This window comes from Electrona antarctica (assembly GCF_951216825.1).
Source record: "Electrona antarctica genome assembly, chromosome: 16".
In the NCBI taxonomy this organism is placed as follows: Eukaryota; Metazoa; Chordata; class Actinopteri; order Myctophiformes; family Myctophidae; genus Electrona; species Electrona antarctica.
In genome coordinates, this window is record NC_136797.1 from 8,407,640 (window position 1) to 8,426,097 (window position 18,458).

General features: G+C 43.1%; 2 protein-coding genes across 2 annotated transcripts in view; both read left to right on the forward strand.

Moving 5' to 3' along the window:
* The first annotated feature begins 3,266 nt into the window (after positions 1-3,266).
* The window catches only part of LOC306939723 (uncharacterized protein), a 30,389-nt gene continuing 15,197 nt past the window's right edge, over positions 3,267-18,458 (forward strand). The window contains exons 1-2 of the mRNA XM_079524410.1: positions 3,267-3,442; positions 6,720-6,829. Of these exons, the coding sequence (XP_079380536.1) occupies positions 6,724-6,829 (106 nt within the window). The 5' untranslated portion in view covers positions 3,267-3,442; positions 6,720-6,723. The remainder of the gene's footprint in view (positions 3,443-6,719; positions 6,830-18,458) is intronic.
* LOC306940230 (uncharacterized protein) lies at positions 11,210-13,743 on the forward strand (the record flags this gene model as incomplete). The annotated part of the gene is made up of 5 exons (XM_079525254.1): positions 11,210-11,293; positions 11,544-11,750; positions 12,219-12,384; positions 12,601-12,680; positions 13,435-13,743. 5 exons carry the CDS (start codon positions 11,210-11,212, stop codon positions 13,741-13,743), a joined length of 846 nt encoding a protein of 281 aa, XP_079381380.1.

The window sequence follows — 18,458 nt, forward strand, 5'->3', positions numbered from 1 at the left end:
GCAAACTAGTCCGTTCCATGGATTATTTCGCTCCGTTGTGCAGTTTAATAGTACATATTAGAAATAAAAATAGGCTCTCATTGACTTCCATTGTAACGTAACATTGTCACTCTTTTAGAACACTAAGCTGATTCTGACCGTTTATGACATCAGGAAAACTCATGCGTTTTATTTTTAATAAAAAATGTCAACGTTGTCTTTGTTTTTGTTTTGACTTCAGTGTTGCCACATTGTGTGAGAGAAATAAGCCAACCCACCTCCAAAAACAAGCCAACTCTTAAAGCCAAATCAAGAAAAACAAGCCAAAACAAACACAATAATATGACCATATATAATCTGAGTGGTGTAAACCACTCCTACAACTGGCTTTGTTGTGCAGAAAAAATGAGCATGGTTGCTATGTTCACCCTGTTCACCCGGGTGTGATTTCATTACGTCAGACATTAGTGCAGAAAAAATGAGCATGGTTGCTATGTTCACCCTGTTCACCCGGGTGTGGTTTCATTACGTCAGACATGATTTCATTACGTCATGGTAAGACCACTCAGTTCACACGGGTGTGATTTTTTTTTAAATATAGGGGTTTCTTGTGACCCTACCATTAACATCCTATATAAGTAAAAATAATGTCAAACTTTCCTTATGCTTTAAGTAGCATGTGACATGTCAAACTAGGGGGTTGTCATGATTCTGAATCCATTCCAAGCATTAGTTTTGCACAAAAAAAACAAAAAAAAATTGCCCAAGGAGCATAAGGAAAGTTTGACATTTTTCCCTTATACAGGATGTTAATGGTAGGGTCACATATAAACCCCTATAAAAAATTGCTCAGTACTGACAGCCAGTCAGCAAGTGGATTCATGAATGTGTATATAGACAATATTTTAGGCCAATAAAAAAGACTATACACCAAATTTCCCACTTTAAACAAAAGAAGCCTGTTGGCTGCCCGACTAACTCCAGTAACAACATCAGTAACTTCCTCCTGGGGGATCCCGAGGCGTTCCAAGGCCAGTGAGTCGATGTGATTCCTCCAACTGCGCCTTGGTCTACCCCGGGGTCTCCTCCCAGTGGGACGAGCCTCGAGGACCTCTATACTAGACCAAAGTGCATGTATTGTATTGTATTGTATTGTATTGTATTGTATTGTATTGTATTGTATTGTACAAATCAACACACAAGTTCAGTATAAAGTACACTAGAGTATCTAAATGTGTATATAAAGCTTGTTTTTTAAGTGATGAGGTTATTCCCACTAATGCCACACAGTAAATAAATTATTCTTAGATTTTTAAATATTTCTAGATTGACTGTTTCTATACCATGGAATCACTCCTCATACTGTAGGACCTAGTAGCCCTCAATATTATTATACTATCTATACAGCTATAGGAATAACCAAATGTTAGGAAATATTCAAAATGGTGCCCTTTCGTTTTCAGGGGGAAGTTACATTTAAAAACTACAGACTACAATGGAAACTTTGTATTTCAATCTGTGTTAAACTGTGGAACAGTATGTGAAAACTCAAGCACAAACCAATTAAAAAATGTATATGGAAATTGTATGAGGTTCAGGGATATTTAAGGGCATTAACATAATTGTGTGTTTAGATGGATTACTGTTATTAAGGTTTTTGTTCATTGCATTTTTGTTTGGATGATAGATTTGGTTTGTAAATTATTTTTTGGTTTATGTTTATAGACCTAAATAGTATACAGACATTGTACATAAATTGCAGAGGAATTGGATTAGATACATTTGGACTTCTTCCTACTCCTTTTTGGACTTTTCAGGACGACTCCAATCAAGTAACCCCATAAAAGCCTCTGTGAATTAATACAGGAATGTCCTAGGCCAGGAGTTCCCAAACTTTTTCATGTCAAGGACCCCCAAAATGATACTCATTAGCCTGCGGACCCCCCATTTGAAAATATATGCCAAGGACCCCCATAAGAGAAGAGCTTTTTGGCTCTAGCAGTGATTTTCAACCATTTTCATTTCATTCTATTTTTATTTATTTTTTAATTTTCATTGAGTTCACTGAGGAGTTTATTGAGTAGTGTCACTCATTCCTTTCATTTTCACATAATGTAACAGACATTTTCAATGCCTTTGCATTTGGTGCTATGGTTTCAGCGTGGTTGCTGTTTCACATCCAGGCCGCTAGAGGGCGCCTACGGTTTTGGAATCATTGTGCTAGCAGTGTTTCCCAACCTGTGTGCCGCGGCACAGTACAACACTGTTAGGGCTGCCTGCTGTTTATTTAGCCAGGTGGTAAACGTGTCCCTAACCCTACTAATACTGGTGTTACTGGTAACATATGTTTTCACATGGTGGGAAGACACTAAAAGCATAAATGGTGAAACATTATGAATGCAGACTGCAGTCTACAAGAATGTGTTCAGCAATGTGTTAATCATTCTTGGAGGAATTAATGCTATAGGCCTATCTAACTATAATTGCACCAAGTCTGTGTAGGCCTATGTCTGTAATCCACGTAACTCGACTAGAACAGTTAGCCCCACTGACTTCAAATTCGCCTGCCCAGGGTCCATATATGGAGCTGGCCTGTTCTGACCTCACAACACAACACTCCATATTTGGGCATGCCTGACACAGACCTCGATAAGCTGGCCTAGTCTGACATCCAAACACTCGCTGACACAGAACTCCATAGGAATAAAGGGACACAGAGAGACGCACTGGCCCATTTAATATTAGATTCATTGCAAACGAACCACTAGGGGGCACGCCCAACTCGTTTGCGATGGTTTTTGAAAACCTTATGCCCATACCTAACAACACCATGCCAAAAATCAAAAACTTGTCACCAAGTGCACGATTTTAACGAATTGGGACCCAGCTATAGATTGGAATGTATACATCCCTACAGGCTACAGCCCATGATCACTGTTGCTGCGTTATGGGAATTATGGGGGGCAGTCCCCAGAGTAATCTAGTAAGAGAGTGGCGACACTAGCGTTGACTCCCATTGTTACAAAGGAATGCGGAAGTGCTATCTCAATGGGACAGTTCCAGCCATAGGAGCAATGTTTGGAACTATAGCCCATAGGCACCCGCTTTGCGCGAGATCAAAGCGTGTCGCTACTATCCTACTCTACACTCTGGGTAGCCCGCGCGCGCATGCCGCAATCGGCCAATCAGAGGCGGCGTCGGAGAGAGAGGAGGAGCTATTGTGCCATCACTGCCTTGCCGAGTTGTTGGCTTGTTGCCGTTTTGGTGGTGAAAGTGTTGGTGAATGGTGATGTTTTCTTTGTTGCGCGAAGCTTTAATTCCAGCTTGTTGTTAGTTTGTGTTGGAGCGTATGCATGCAGAGTTCACGAGCAACTTCCAGAGAGAGATAACTTAAACTTAGTAACACTAGAAACTCCCCGAGAAACAAAACAAACTGCTGGACACTGATCCACACACACTGCAGGTTAGTAATCACAACAGAGATTTTTTGAGTTGAACACGAGCTTAGCTAAGAGCTAGCCGTAGCTCATTGCTAGTACTATGAGAGTGACGACACTAGCGTTGACTCCCATTGTAAATGTAATAATGGAAGTGCTCGTTCTATCTCAATGGGATAGTTCCAATGTTTGGTAGCCCATAGGCCACCCGCTTTGCGGTGAGATCAAATTGTGTCGCCACTCGCTTGCTATTCCACTCGGCGTGCTGGTTCCAAAACGTTTTAACTTGAATATGTATTAACATTTGGGATTCAACGTGTACAGTTTAATACCAAGTCTGCGAAACCCAAGAAAGCCTGTGGCTTGTTGGCCTTTTTTCCACGTCGAGACCCAAAAGAGAAATATCCCACCCCAGAACCCAAGCGAGTGAAAATATAGTAAAATACCTTTCCTTAATGTAGATGGGCTATTTTCACTATACTTCTTAAACTTGAGTACAAGGACCCCAATGGAAACACGCCATAGACTTTCTTGGGTTTATCCTCTCTGAACTGAACTGAATTTTCCAATTTATGGAATTTCTTTGATTTAAAATGGTATTTATTCACGATTTCATTTAATCATTGAATTTGGGTTTAATTCATGAAAAAACCAAGACATGTCACATGACCATGACAAACCAAAAATAAAGGGATATTTGTGACACAAAATGTGTCGGCGACCCACAAATGGGTCCTGGTGTCCAGTGTCCCATATCAACTGGTTGTGAGTGTTATCGCTTAATTCCAAACATCGATAGGGTTGCGGCAAGACCTGCTCTGCAGCATGGTTTAATGCAATTTATTTGTGCATGTGCAAGTATTTATTCTTGAATTACTGATGACAAAGTCAACACTATGTATATCCATAACATAAGCAAGCAGCACGCTAGCAGACAATACACTAGTTATTTCTTTCAATCATTTTATTATTATTTGCGACCGCAAGTCGCATTTACTATGAAATCAATCATACGTCAGTCAGTCACTCACTCAAAATCCCCATACATGGGGAAAGCACCCATATATGGTGCCTAGTGAGTAGTGATATCATCATCATTTTGATGAATTGAACATGGTGGACCCTGTTGTAAACAAGTGTAATGCTTAATTGGGTCGTCCACTCACAGTTAACAGCCTTTGTATTGAGTTTGTGCTTGAAATGTACTGTAATTCTGCAAACTGTTAATACAATTTTCAATCAATCAATCAGTGATGTAGATCCCTGATGTCATAATAAATGCGCCCTGCTGTCGCAATTAAGCCCATATATGGAGATCCCTGATGTTATCAATATTGGCCAGAAACTCTAGATCTGACCTCAAACCCTTAGATCTCCATATATGGATATATATGACATAAAAACCTGTTCTGACATTCCATATGTTGATCCTTCCTCATCCATCCTTCCTCTTAGATGTCTCCCTTTTGAGTTTTGACTGATACCTGTCCATTCAAACTCTAGACGGGCGGCGGGCCCTCAGGCGTCCTACTGGTTTTCACAATCTGACACACATACGCCGGCTACTTTATAATGTTTTGATAATGCGCCCAACAGAATCTGAACAGATGTATGCATATGACGGTATAGACTATAGTTTCATGTGACAATGATTAAAAAGGCTTATGTCTGTAGGAGTTGTTGTGAATGCATGCATGGGACCCGGATGGCAAGGTGCGTTACTGTACCCTGTACTGTTTTGCATCTTATTGTCTAATAAAATGATCAATCAAAAAAGCTGCAGCCTGCAGGCTAATCAAATGACTTTGGCCAGATGGTAAACACTTTAGTTAAACTTGTAGAGTGACGGATTACTTTACCTGGGCTACATCCTCTGATAGTTGTACTTGCATGCTGACATGAAATAATAATCCAGTCTTTCATTTGCGCGAACGTGACAAAATAGTCTACAGCTGAGCTCTGTTATGCTGCTGACAGCATAAGCCCCCCAAGGGGCTTCATGGGCCCCTTGGCCTGGGGGCTGCAGGGCCCCTTGGCCTGGGGGCTGCAGGGCCCCTTGGCCTGGGGGCTGCAGGGCCCCTTGGCCTGGGGGCTTCATGGGCCCCTTGTCCTTGGGGCTTCATGGGCCCCTTGTCCTTGGGGCTGCAGGGCCCCTTGGCCTGGGGGCTGCAGGGCCCCTTGGCCTGGGGGCTGCAGGGCCCCTTGGCCTGGGGGCTGCAGGGCCCCTTGGCCTGGGGGCTTCATGGGCCCCTTGGCCTGGGGGCTGCAGGGCCCCTTGGCCTGGGGGTTTCATGGGCCCCTTGGCCTGGGGGCTTCATGGGCCCCTTGGCCTGGGGGCTGCAGGGCCCCTTGGCCTGGGGGCTTCATGGGCCCCTTGGCCTGGGGGCTGCAGGGCCCCTTGGCCTGGGGGCTGCAGGGCCCCTTGGCCTGGGGGCTGCAGGGCCCCTTGGCCTGGGGGCTTCATGGGCCCCTTGGCCTGGGGGCTGCAGGGCCCCTTGGCCTGGGGGCTGCAGGGCCCCTTGGCCTGGGGGCTGCAGGGCCCCTTGGCCTGGGGGCTTCATGGGCCCCTTGGCCTGGGGGCTGCAGGGCCCCTTGGCCTGGGGGCTGCAGGGCCCCTTGGCCTGGGGGCTGCAGGGCCCCTTGGCCTGGGGGCTTCATGGGCCCCTTGGCCTGGGGGCTGCAGGGCCCCTTGGCCTGGGGGCTTCATGGGCCCCTTTGCCTGGGGGCTTCATGGGCCCCTTGGCCTGGGGGCTGCAGGGCCCCTTGGCCTGGGGGCTGCAGGGCCCCTTGGCCTGGGGGCTGCAGGGCCCCTTGGCCTGGGGGCTTCATGGGCCCCTTGGCCTAGGGGCTTCATGGGCCTAGGGGCTGCAGGGCCCCTAGGCCTGGGGGCTGCAGGGCCCCATGGCCTGGGGGCTTCATGGGCCCCTTGGCCTGGGGGCTGCAGGGCCCCTTGGCCTGGGGGCTTCATGGGCCCCTTGGCCTAGGGGCTTCATGGGCCCCTTGGCCTAGGGGCTGCAGGGCCCCTTGGCCTGGGGGCTGCAGGGCCCCATGGTGCGCGCGCAATTGGGAATTGGCACAATGACTAAATTGGGAGAAAAAATTAAGGAAAACATAAAACAATCTGCTATCAAGATATAATGTTTCCTGCCATCTGTGTTTTAAATGTTTTGTGTGTGTGTGTGTGTGTGTGTGTGTGTGTGTGTGTGTGTGTGTGTGTGTGTGTGTGTGTGTGTGTGTGTGTGTGTGTGTGTGTGTGTGTGTGTGTGTGTGTGTGTGTGTGTGTGTGTGTGTGCGTGCGTGCAGCAACATGGCCAGTTTGGCCACTGAGTTTTTCATGGAGTGTGAGGAAGAGGAGTTGGAGCCATGGCAGCATGTTGATCGGGATCGGGATGTGGTGGGTGGTGGTGACACTGGTGAGTATACGCTGACCATAGTTATGGATACGACTTGATTACCTGTTAATGGAGAGTACCTTCGCTTAAAAACGCTCCACACTTGAGGTCTTCACGGGTCCAATTTAGCAGGCACCGAATGCTTTCTCTCTTGTTGTCTCTGTCGCAGCAGCAGCAGACCATATTTATATTGCTTATTATTATTATTATAGTTGTTGTCTCTACTATGTAGTGTGCACACTAGTACTTCCTTCCTTACTAAAGTCACGTGACTCAAGGCTCGCCTCCCACTGGCCGGAGGAGAAAAACAGGGGGGGGATCTTAGCCCATAGCACTTGCCGTAGCACTTGCCCTAGCCTCGACGACCTTACAGGCGTATGCATCTTGGCTCAATTCATGCAACATAAATAGCATTGTATGTAGACATACACACAAAAAAATTACCTGACTATATTTGTGCCCTTTACGGTACTTTTGTCATAAATGTACCCCGTGCATTGGTAGAGTACCATATACGGTACTAAAATGGCCCATATGGTACAAAACTGTAGACCTTTAATGGTACAAATTAGTTTTTGGACCCCTAGGTACATATTTGTACCCATTCTGAGCTTGTAGACCCGCCTTTGAAGCAAAATGGTCAGCGATTGGCTGAATGCAAGTCAGCTGTCTGCTGTACTGGCCAATCACAGTGCATCTTCACCACTGAACTCCTGAAGAACAGCAGTCTGGGAGCCGACAGCCATGCGGCATTATTTTACGCGGTGAATTTAAGTTTGTGTCGGGACTTTGGGAAGTTTGGCTCGGTAGCTAGTTAGTGGGAGTTTGGGTCGTTGTAGCCGGGCGGCGGCCAGACGGACGGACAACCAAACTAACACAGAAATATGGCGGCACTATTCATATTAGGAGGAGGAGGAGTAGTAGTAGACGGAGTACGAAAGCTGTCCACCTTGTCTACAGAGGAACTGATTCACAAACTAGTCACGGAAGCTGGAATAGACGTTTCAGAAGGCGAGGCAAAAAGGTTTACCGGTAAGTATCTTTATTTAATGTTTGCACTAACTTACAGTAAGCAGTTTCATGTTTAGGAACATATATAAATAAAATGTTGAGCATCAACATCTCGTTTTTGGCTGTCCCAGGTGGCGTGAACAAACAGTCCAATGAGTTATTTTGTTCATTTTAATCAATAAAACCCCTTAAATGATAGCGGTTGGATTTGAAATGACGGACAGGGTTGTTAAATGTGCATAATGTATTGATTTCAACTACTTTATTCGGTAATATATCATATTAATATCACTTTCATGTTTAGGAGGGGGGAAACTGAAATGGCGGATACGCGCCAAAACGTCTGTTTTTCTGTTACTGTGGTTTGTTTCCTTGCGCGCGGGAGTAGACCGGCAGTAGCATGTCCATTTATAATATTTAAAGCGTCATTCCACTGTCTTTATTTCGGGGTTGTATCATGATATTCTGGTTTGCGTCCGTATTGTTCGGCGGGCCACCACGCAATCACTCACCACCACAGTAATGCATTCGGTTGCCAACAAATTGTGTTGTACCCGAACGCGTTCAAAGAACAGTTACAGACGTTCGTATCCTGCCACAACGTTATGCTGCTTTCACACAGGAGGATGCAACAGATGCAGAACTACACTAGTACATCTAGTTACAAGTTCACAAACAGTGTCGTCGTTAAGCAGCAGTATCAGCAGCAGCAGCATGTCCGTTTATTATTAGCACAACCACGAACGTCCACCACATATACAATGAATTACATGCACCTAATGATGCCTGCAGGTTCCATGATTAATTCCAGCGTGTGTAACCTACATTGTCTAAGTGGGCGACAGTTTTCATATTGTAAATATGGTCGCTGGTGTGTGTGAACCCTATCGCTTCCCTTACATTCTGCACGTTCATGTGGGGTAAACAAAGATGGAAGCACCCTGTTAGGCTGTTACCATAGCTTTTCACTGCAATTATGTTAAGAAATGATTACCTGCAATATCTGTACAATGGACCTCGCTAGGCCTTGTATATATTTCATAATGTAATCGGAAAAAACCTCCCCACACACAGTGCGTGTGTCTGTGTCACTGTTGGGAGCTTTGTTAATATATTTCAACTTGCAACATGCATTCTTTATCTGCTTTTTTTCCTTCATCTCCTATTATGACGGGGATAAATGTGAAAAACGTATTTTTCCATTTCACCAAGTCTTTAAATAACCAGGGCTTGCCTCTGAAACCTGTCAGTGCTGTCTGGTCTGTCTAGACTGAACTACCTGGACAATTTGTTCTTATGTGGGGAAACGGTTAGTGTGTGGAGGTGTTTAAATGGCTTTAATTAAGTGAATAAATACAATGTTTACAATTTGTCATATGATGCATTTAATTAAATCAGCTATTGTGTGTGTGTGTGTGTGTGTGTGTGTGTGTGTGTGTGTGTGTGTGTGTGTGTGTGTGTGTGTGTGTGTGTGTGTGTGTGTGTGTGTGTGTGTGTGTGTGTGTGTGTGTGTGTGTGTGTGTGTGTGTGTGTGTGTGTGTGTGTGTCCCTCAGAGAATGAAGTGGACGGAGAAACGGTGGACTGTGGACTAACTGAACAAATGATCGGCTTCCTCTTCGCTGGATCATTCAAAAAACAAATTAAATTTAGACAATTTGTAGAAAAATACAAGGAGGGTGAGACAGAGATTTGTTTACAGCCAATTGAGCCTGAAGAAGCCTCCCAATCTCAGCTTTCCACGGTTTCAAGGCAAGTGCATCTCCATAAGATAGTTGTGCTTACACAGTCACTGTATGCTGCTTAACCCATTTAGATCTGAGGCTGAACAGTTTTCTGAAAAACCTATGTTTCTATGTCAGTGGTGCTCAACCCTTTTGATGTCAACGACCCCCAGAATTAACTGTATTTGGCTGCGGGCCCCCATCTGAAAATGTGTAGTTCCAGGGACCCCACCAGAAGCAAAGATTTGAGTTGAATTCAATGATTTGTGCCACAGTTTCACAATTTTTCAAAAATGGCAGATCTACAAGCTTGTTTTCAATAGCTAAAGTTTATAACATAACAACACCAAAAGGGGTTCCTGTCCTGACTGGGTTAAATGGGTATGCCAACATATTGGGTGAATCAGCGGTCCAGGCACCTGACTGGCAGTGTGCCGCAGGTTCGACCCCCGGTCCTGGCGGCCTTTACTGCATGTCCACCCCCCCCCATCTCTCTCCGCATTTCCTGTCAGCCTACTGTATATCCCTCCTACAAAAAAAAGAGAACCTGAAAATAGCTGGAGAGACTGGGAGACACCGTCACAGAACAAATTCACTCTAGAATATAAAACTAACAAAAGAAAATCTGCTTGTTCCATTGCAGTGCTGAACCAGCCTGTGGGAGTGTTGAACCAGCCCGTGTGAGACTACACCATATCGGCATCTGTCCAACCTTTCCCCATGATGTTCAGACGGTGCTCGATGCCAGGGACCCGCGTCTCATAGTGCCGAGAATACGCCACAAAATTACCAGTGTGCTGTATGAACAACTAATGTCACACAACATGTAAGTATCAACTGTTAACCATTACTATAACTTTAGTACTTGGCATTCATACATTGTTAGCTGATCTTTTAAGAAACCAAGAGTTTGAATTTGTTCTTGCCTTTTGGGCTAGGTATCCAACCCCAGCGGAGTATGTTCAGGTTGCCAAGTCAGTGGTTGTGAAATACCCGCATCTTAGAGATGCAGAGGGGAATGGCTATGTAAGTTGTTTTATTCTCTTCAATCTTCAGTGATTTATGTGTGTGTGTGTGTGTGTGTGTGTGTGTGTGTGTGTGTGTGTGTGTGTGTGTGTGTGTGTGTGTGTGTGTGTGTGTGTGTGTGTGTGTGTGTGTGTGTGTGTGTGTGTGTGTGTATGTACATGCGACTATTAACCCATTTAGACCTGACATCGAAATTTTAAAAAAATCTTCTAAATCATGACAGTTTTCTGAAATACCTATGGTTCTATATCAGTGGTGCTCAATATTTCATGTCGAGGATCGCCAGAATAATCTGTATTTGGCCGTGGACCCCCATCTGAAAATATGTTGTCCCAGGGACGCCCCCAGAAGCAACGATTTGAGTAAAAACTTTCGCTATGAAAGAATATATTCAAAGATTTGCACCACATTTTCATGATTTTTCAAAAATGGCAGATCTACAAGTTCATAGCGCGGAACAGAGCTGTGAGCTTGTAGATCTGCTATATTTCAATAGCTAAAGTATAACATATTGCTTAAAACACCAAAAGGGGTTAATAGCCAAATGTGTTTCATTTTATCCAGACAACCTGGCATGCGTCCCTAAAAAGAAAATGCAAAAATGAACGTGCCCCACTGGTCAGCAATACCGAGGTCCGAAAGATGAAAGAGAAGTATGGCCACGCAAAGAAGCCCCAACCTCCCTCTACACCTAGTCTGCATAGACGAGCAGCTAATCAAACATCTGTAAGTCATTTGTCATATCTATATATTTTGAGGGTGAGGGTGTTCCAGGTTGAACCTAGCTAAATGATGGAGAGTTGGTAACCAAATTGACTCTTTACATTTGCCTGTTATTTCTTGTATGGTTACCACATAAATACAGCATGGAATTGTGAACAAAATCTCATCCAACGATAACAAAATGGCTTTGCATACTTGGGAGCAGGCGGTACACTGTACAACTCATCCACATCTGTCTATGCTTTTTCCACAGGAAATACTGGTTGTCGGAGAGGATGCCACTTCTGTGAAGGCCCATGTTGCCGTTCTTCATAGTGAATACCAGAAGACACATCCAGATCTCCCAACTGTGAAAGATCTCATGGTGCGAACCTTCTCCTGGAGACGGCGTGAAATCATGGATGGGATGTCTTTGGAGGATCTACTCCAAAGATATCCCTTCCTAAGGGCTCCTGGTGGAGTAAGTATAGTGCACAGCTGAATGTTGCAGCATTATCAATCTATCAGGGGTCATTAACTTTATTTGGTTACAAAAATATGTTTTCAAGCCCAATGGCTAGCAAATCTTAACATTTTGATTCCTTTTTTAAATCAAAACCAAACCTCTTTGCCAAAAATAGATCTACAAACTCACAGCATATCGCAGCAACGCATTGTGATGTGAGCTTGTAGATTTGCTATTTTCTGTACATTTTCCCCATGACATGATATCTCAAACTTGTATAGCGCTTTTACTCTTTACATTGGGTGCAGAGGTATAGCAACAAAATGAAAACAACCTCATGTAACTCATGAGTACCTCCTAGGGGTCTCAGACCCCCTGTTGAAAACCCATCTATGTAGTAATTTCAAATATTGTGACTGTGAGATTGAGTGTATATAATAGTTGGCATTTGCTGAATATGAATCATACTTGTGTTTTCTACAGTTTTCTGATGAGGTTGATCGAATCCATCCAGCCACAAGCAGTCTGTGTGATCGCTTCAGGGAGGGCTTCGCTGGTATTTTGCCAGAAGTTCTAAAACGTGCAGGAAAATCCCACGCAGAAGTCTTCAACACCGCAAGACAGGATGCCCTGGCTGAAGATCTACCAGGTAGTGAGCACTACAGGCTACAGGCTTTAGTTTAGACATACTATTGGTCCGACTGTCATTAGACCGACAACCTACCTCAAACCCTAACCTAACCACAAGAATGGGCGCAGTGCATGTTCGACCGCATTTCTGACCGTGGTTTCCGCATGTCGGTCCGTTGGTGTGCATCCCCACTTGATGTGATTGGTGACTCTTGCTATGTTTACTGCATTGCAGAAATCGACTTCAGGGCCGGGCTGATCATACTGCCGTCCATCTTCAAAGAGAAAATTGAAGTCTTCATCATGATGGGAGAGGTGAGCATCTGGATTGTCCTGCACAGTGTTGCACTGCTTTTCAGTTCTATCACCATGTAAACAGTTTAGAGCAGCCACACAGCCTGTGTGAGCAGCGTACTCCTCTAGGCACAGCATTTGGGAACCACTGCTCTCTTCCACTGTATGCAGCCCATGTCAATTGTATGGGTCATCCGATCCTACTACAAAAAAATATATATAATTGTGGAGCCGTACTTCTTGTCACACACTTTCATAGCTGGAAGCTGCCCGGTACAACCACAGTCTGACCTTCTAGCCACTGAGCAGCTCCACTGGAGCGGTTTGGATTAAGGGCCTTGTTCAGTGGTGGTAATGAGAGAGAGGCAACCGCTGCCTTTTCACTTTCCCCACCCAGATGTATTGTGTTTAACATAAATGACAAATCTGTTCTTTCTATATAAATGCCACGAAGTTACAAAATGTAAACTAGGGGTCTTTTTTTCAAGCCAAGGAACCCTTAGCAGTGACCCTCTCCAATGTGTATATGATGTGGTGTTTGTTTACACATTAGCTTTGGTAATAATATGTTGACTTCATGTTAAAGTTTATTTGGTCTGGTCTGCCTCCCCTTGACCAAATTTCTAAGCTCACAATGCGTCAGTCGTGAGCTTGTAGAGCCAATATTTTTGGCAAATGTCCCCAGAAAAAATAACGATTCGGTGCAAAGTGGTTAATGTAACAAGTTTTGACACATGTTGGAAAATATTCATTTTGCATGTTTTGCTTTATGTAGGGGGATGCTGCTACGCCCAATCCAACCATACAAGTCATGGACCAGGACTGGAAGATGGCCATCGCTGGACGGGTGCGGTGTGTGGTGAAAGTTGACGGTGCGGACGTGTGCCAGTGCAGAAGCCTTGATGAAGCCTTCATAACAGCCTTCTGTATGTATTTTGTTTTCAACCTTGCATACCCACCAGGTCTGAAAAAAACTCTGACTTTCCTTCAGCTGCGCATCGTCAATATCAAGGAAGAGGGAGACAAGGCCATTCCAACAACCATACTGCGTGTGATTAACGCTCTGTGCACTGCAAATAATTAACCGTCTGTACTATATCACAACCGTCTGTACTAGATCACAATGCATTGTCTTTACCAGTGCCCAAAATGCACTAGAAAGGTTTTTACTCTCTCAAAGTTAATTATACATATTGGACTTGTTCATGCACATCAACCAAATTTTAGTATCACATGTGGTTTAGGTGACTGTCAGTCAACATTTACCAAATTCCCTTCTTATAGACGACATGTGTACAGAAAACACAAATCAAGATTTAGATCTAGGCCTATTGATAATGTCTATGCAGAGCCTGCAGTAGAGCACCCAAGTGTGGAGAATGAACCAAGTACTTCTGATGAACACCAATGTGTGGAGAATGAATTAATTGCTTCTGATGAACACCAACGTGTGGAGAATGAACCAATAGCTTCTGATGAATTTGATTCCAGGCCAAATTTAGATCAACTACTTGAGGATTTCAAAGATAATCGGTTTGGCTTTGTCCTTAAATGCAGAGAGAAAAACCTTCTGAATGTGTCACTCCAACAAGACATTACAAATGATGTCAAATTTCTGTTTAGTTTTTTCAAAGATAATTATGATTCATTTATTTCTTATCATCTGGAAAAAGGTGGTTTTGATATTTCAAATTGCCCCGAACTTCAACAGGTTTTCCACTCATCAGATTTCTTTGATAACGCTTATGAAGCAGTCCGTTCTCCACACATGATTCAAGAACACTGTAAATCTAAGTTGAACTATACAAAACCTGTACACTACACATTGAGAGGCTCTTCTGGCCAAAAAGTTGGATCATTTTCCTATGTTCCCATTGCTGAAGTTTTAAAGAAGTACTGTGCTCATGATGATGTCTGGGATCAAATACTATCTGAAAATAACCAGGTCATAGATGAAGAGCTTCTGACAGATTATAGAGATGGTCTTTATTTTAAGGAGCATTCTGTTTTTAGAGAGCATCCTGATGCTTTAAGAATCCATCTGTTTGAAGATGAATATGAAGTAGTCAATCCTCTTGGTGCCAAGAGAGGGAAGCATAAACGATGTGGATTTTACTACACTATTGGAAATGTGAGTGGAAAGTATCGATCTCAACTCGGCCACATTCACTTAGCCATGTTAGTTCAATATTCAACCCTGACCAAATATTGGAATGCCATCTTAGAACGAATGCTAGATGACCTAAAACAGCTTTCAACTGAAGGCTTTATTGTAAGTGTCCGTGGAACAGAGCACACAGTTTATGCTGCTTTAGCAACCTTTTCAGCTGACAATCTCTCTGCTCATATGATAGGTGGCTTCAGAAAGTCCACAAATATCATCTCCAGTGTGTCCAGCAGAACAAGAACAATGTAGCTGTGTATGGTGTAAAAGGCAATAGTTATTTTGATTCACTAGGTTATTTTGATGTGACCAAGTCTTTGCCCCCAGACATCATGCATGATATGTTGGAGGGAGTTGTTCCACTGACAATGAAGCATGTTATTTGCGAGGCGCAGAGAAAAAAGCATATCAGTATAACTGAGCTAAATGAAGAGCTTAAAAAAATCAGTATAGGTCAGAATGACAAGGCTAATAAGCCTGTGCCTTTGTCTGAACGACTCCAAACTTCAGGCATTGTAGGATCTGCTACTCAAAAATGGTGTCTTTTCAGATTATTGCCTTTTCTAATGGGGCACCGTGTTCCTCCTGGCAGCAGTTACTGGCATGTGTTCTTATTATTGCGAAGTATTGCAGATGTTGTCATGGCAGCTAAGGTGCGGAAAGATGACCTAGCATGTCTGCCGTTACTTATTCATGAATTCCTTTCTGAGATGAAAGCGGAATTTGGAAATGTCACCTAAATGTCATTTTCTTATACATTATCCAAGACTTATGTTAATGTATGGTCCCCTCCGTTCTCTTTGGTGTATGAGATTTGAAGGAAAACATCAATATTTTAAGAACCTGGCTAAGAACACTCGAAACTTTGTAAACATAGCTATGACACTAAGCAATCGTCACCAGTTCAAGCAATGTTGGGAATTTTCAGCTGCCAACATGTTGGGGGATTATGAAAAGGTGCCTGGTAAAAGTGTCAGCACACCATTTTTGTCTCTACCCATTACTCTTCAGACTGCTCTAAAAACAAATGATAAGTTTAACTTCAGAGCTACAGAATTGGAGGACAAAGTCAGTCAACGTGTCTCTGCAGTAACTTTAGACAACATCAAGTATGCAGTTGGAGATGTACTGACATTAGACCTTTTACATGTTGAAAGAATTCCTGTATTTGTACAGATCAAATACATTCTTAACATTGATACCATGTGGGTGCTTGGCAGTAAAATGTTGCTTCCATTGTCCTTTTGACTCACATTTTCATGCCTATCATGTAAAAGTAGACAGTGACTGGATGTTGCTCAAACCTGGAGACGAATTGGACCACACATCGCTTGACACATATTCAGTGGACGATAATTTGTATGTTGCTTTTAAACATTTTGTATAGATCTTTTGAAAGGAATTTGTAGACTAGCTGGATGTTGTCACGGAATTGAGTACAATTTCCCCCAGCGTTTCAGCAATGCAAGACTGTTAATGAACAGCTAAACAGGCTCGATGCGTCAGTCTTGTGTTTTATAATTGCTGGGGGAATTGTACTCATTCATGTTGTACTCAAGTACATGTTGCACAAAACCTTAAGAGTATTATTCACAAGTGCTCTGAGTATTTTGCACTAGGTTGTTTGTGTGAAGAATAGCCAGATGTCACAGAATTGAGTACAATTTCCCCCAGCGTTTCAGCAATGCAAGACTGTTAATGAACAGCTCAACAGGCTCGATGCATCAGTCTTGTGTTGTATAAGTGCTGGGGGAATTGTACTCATTCATGTTGTATGTATTTTATTTTTTTTATATAGTTTTACATGTGTTCACTAAATGTTGTACTCAAGTACATGTTGCACAGAACCTTAAGAGTATTATTCACAAGTGCTCTGAGTATTTTGCACTAGGTTGTTTGTGTGCAGAATAGCCAGATATCACAGAATTGAGTACAATTTCCCCCAGCGTTTCAGCAATGCAAGACTGTTAATGAACGGCTCAACAGGCTCGATGCATCAGTCTTGTGTTGTATAAGTGCTGGGGGAATTGTACTCATTCATGTTGTATTTTATTTTTTTATATAGTTTTACATGTGTGCACTAAATGTTGTACTCGAGTACATGTTGCACAGAACCTTAAAGGACCACTTCACCACTTTTCAACTTCTCTTCCTATAATTGGTCCTCACTAATGTTCATGATAAAACACCACCATTTTGTCCTACATTTTGTGTCTCATAGGAGGGCTTTGGGCAGTTCGGACACCCGTCCACCAGTGACATCATCATTAGGCAGATTTGTTTTTAAACAAGATTTTTATTATCGTGAGAATGGTGGCTTCAATTTTTGAATTGCAACTTTTCAGGAAAAGAAAGTCTGCCGTTTCTATTAGCTTGGATTCACCATCGATGATGTCACTGGTGGACGGGTTTCCTATGAGACACAGACTGAGTAGGGAAAAATGGTGGTATTTTATCATGAACATTAGTTAGGACCAATTATAGGAAGAGAAGTTGAAAAGTGGTGAAGTGGTCCTTTAAGAGTATTATTCACAAGTGCACTAGGTTGTTCGTGTGCAGAATAGCCAGATGTCACAGAATTTAGTACAATTTCCCCCAGCGTTTCAGCAATGCAAGACTGTTGATCTTGTGTTGTGTAAGGCCTCACTCACACCTTTCGATCTAGCATACAACATTGATGCATGCTAGATGTAAGCAAGATGTAAGTGTCCTGGCCGCCCCAATGCATTTCCAATGGAAGTCACATGGTTTGATACAACATTTTGGACTACAAGCTGTTGTATGGCTTTCGGCTGTGTTTCGACTGCCCCCCTCCCCCTCATACAACACAAATGTTGTGTCAAACCATGTGACTCCCATTGGAAATGCATTGCGAGCTTGCATCAGCTATACATCTCATACAACAAGCATGCATCAATCTGTTGCGACCGTGTGAGTCGCCCATAAGCGCTGTGGGAATTGTACTAATTCATTCATGTTTGCACTTAATGTTGTACTCAAGTACATGTTGCACCTACCTCAAGGTATTAAGTACCATTTTTGCACTAGGTTGTTGCACAACCATAAGTTATTGACTTGCACTTTGGGACAAATAAAAAGTTATTGAATGTTGTTCATGTTTCTGAATCCATTTTGTATTTGTACATAAAGGTACATTGTTGCCAGTAGGGGTACAGAATTGCTATTTTAGAGGTACAATGTTGTCACTATAGGGGTAAAGAAATGTTATTTTAGAGGTACAATGTTGTCACTATAGGGGTACAGAAATATTATTTTAGAGGTACAATGTCGTCACTATAGGGGTACAGAAATATTCTTTTAGAGGTACAATGTTGTCACTATAGGGGTACATAAATGTTCTTTTAGAGGTACAATGTTGTCTGTATAGGGGTACATAAATGTTCTTTTAGAGGTACAATGTTGTCACTAAAGGGGTACAGAAATGTTATTTTAGAGGTACAATGTTGTCACTATAGGGGTACATAAATGTTGTTTTAGAGGTACAATGTTGTCCGTATAGGGGTACATAAATGCTCTTTTTGAGGTACAATGTTGTCACTATAGGGGTACAGATATGTTCTTTTAGTGATATAGGCAAAGGTACAAAGTTGTCACTAGGGGTACAGGAATGTTAT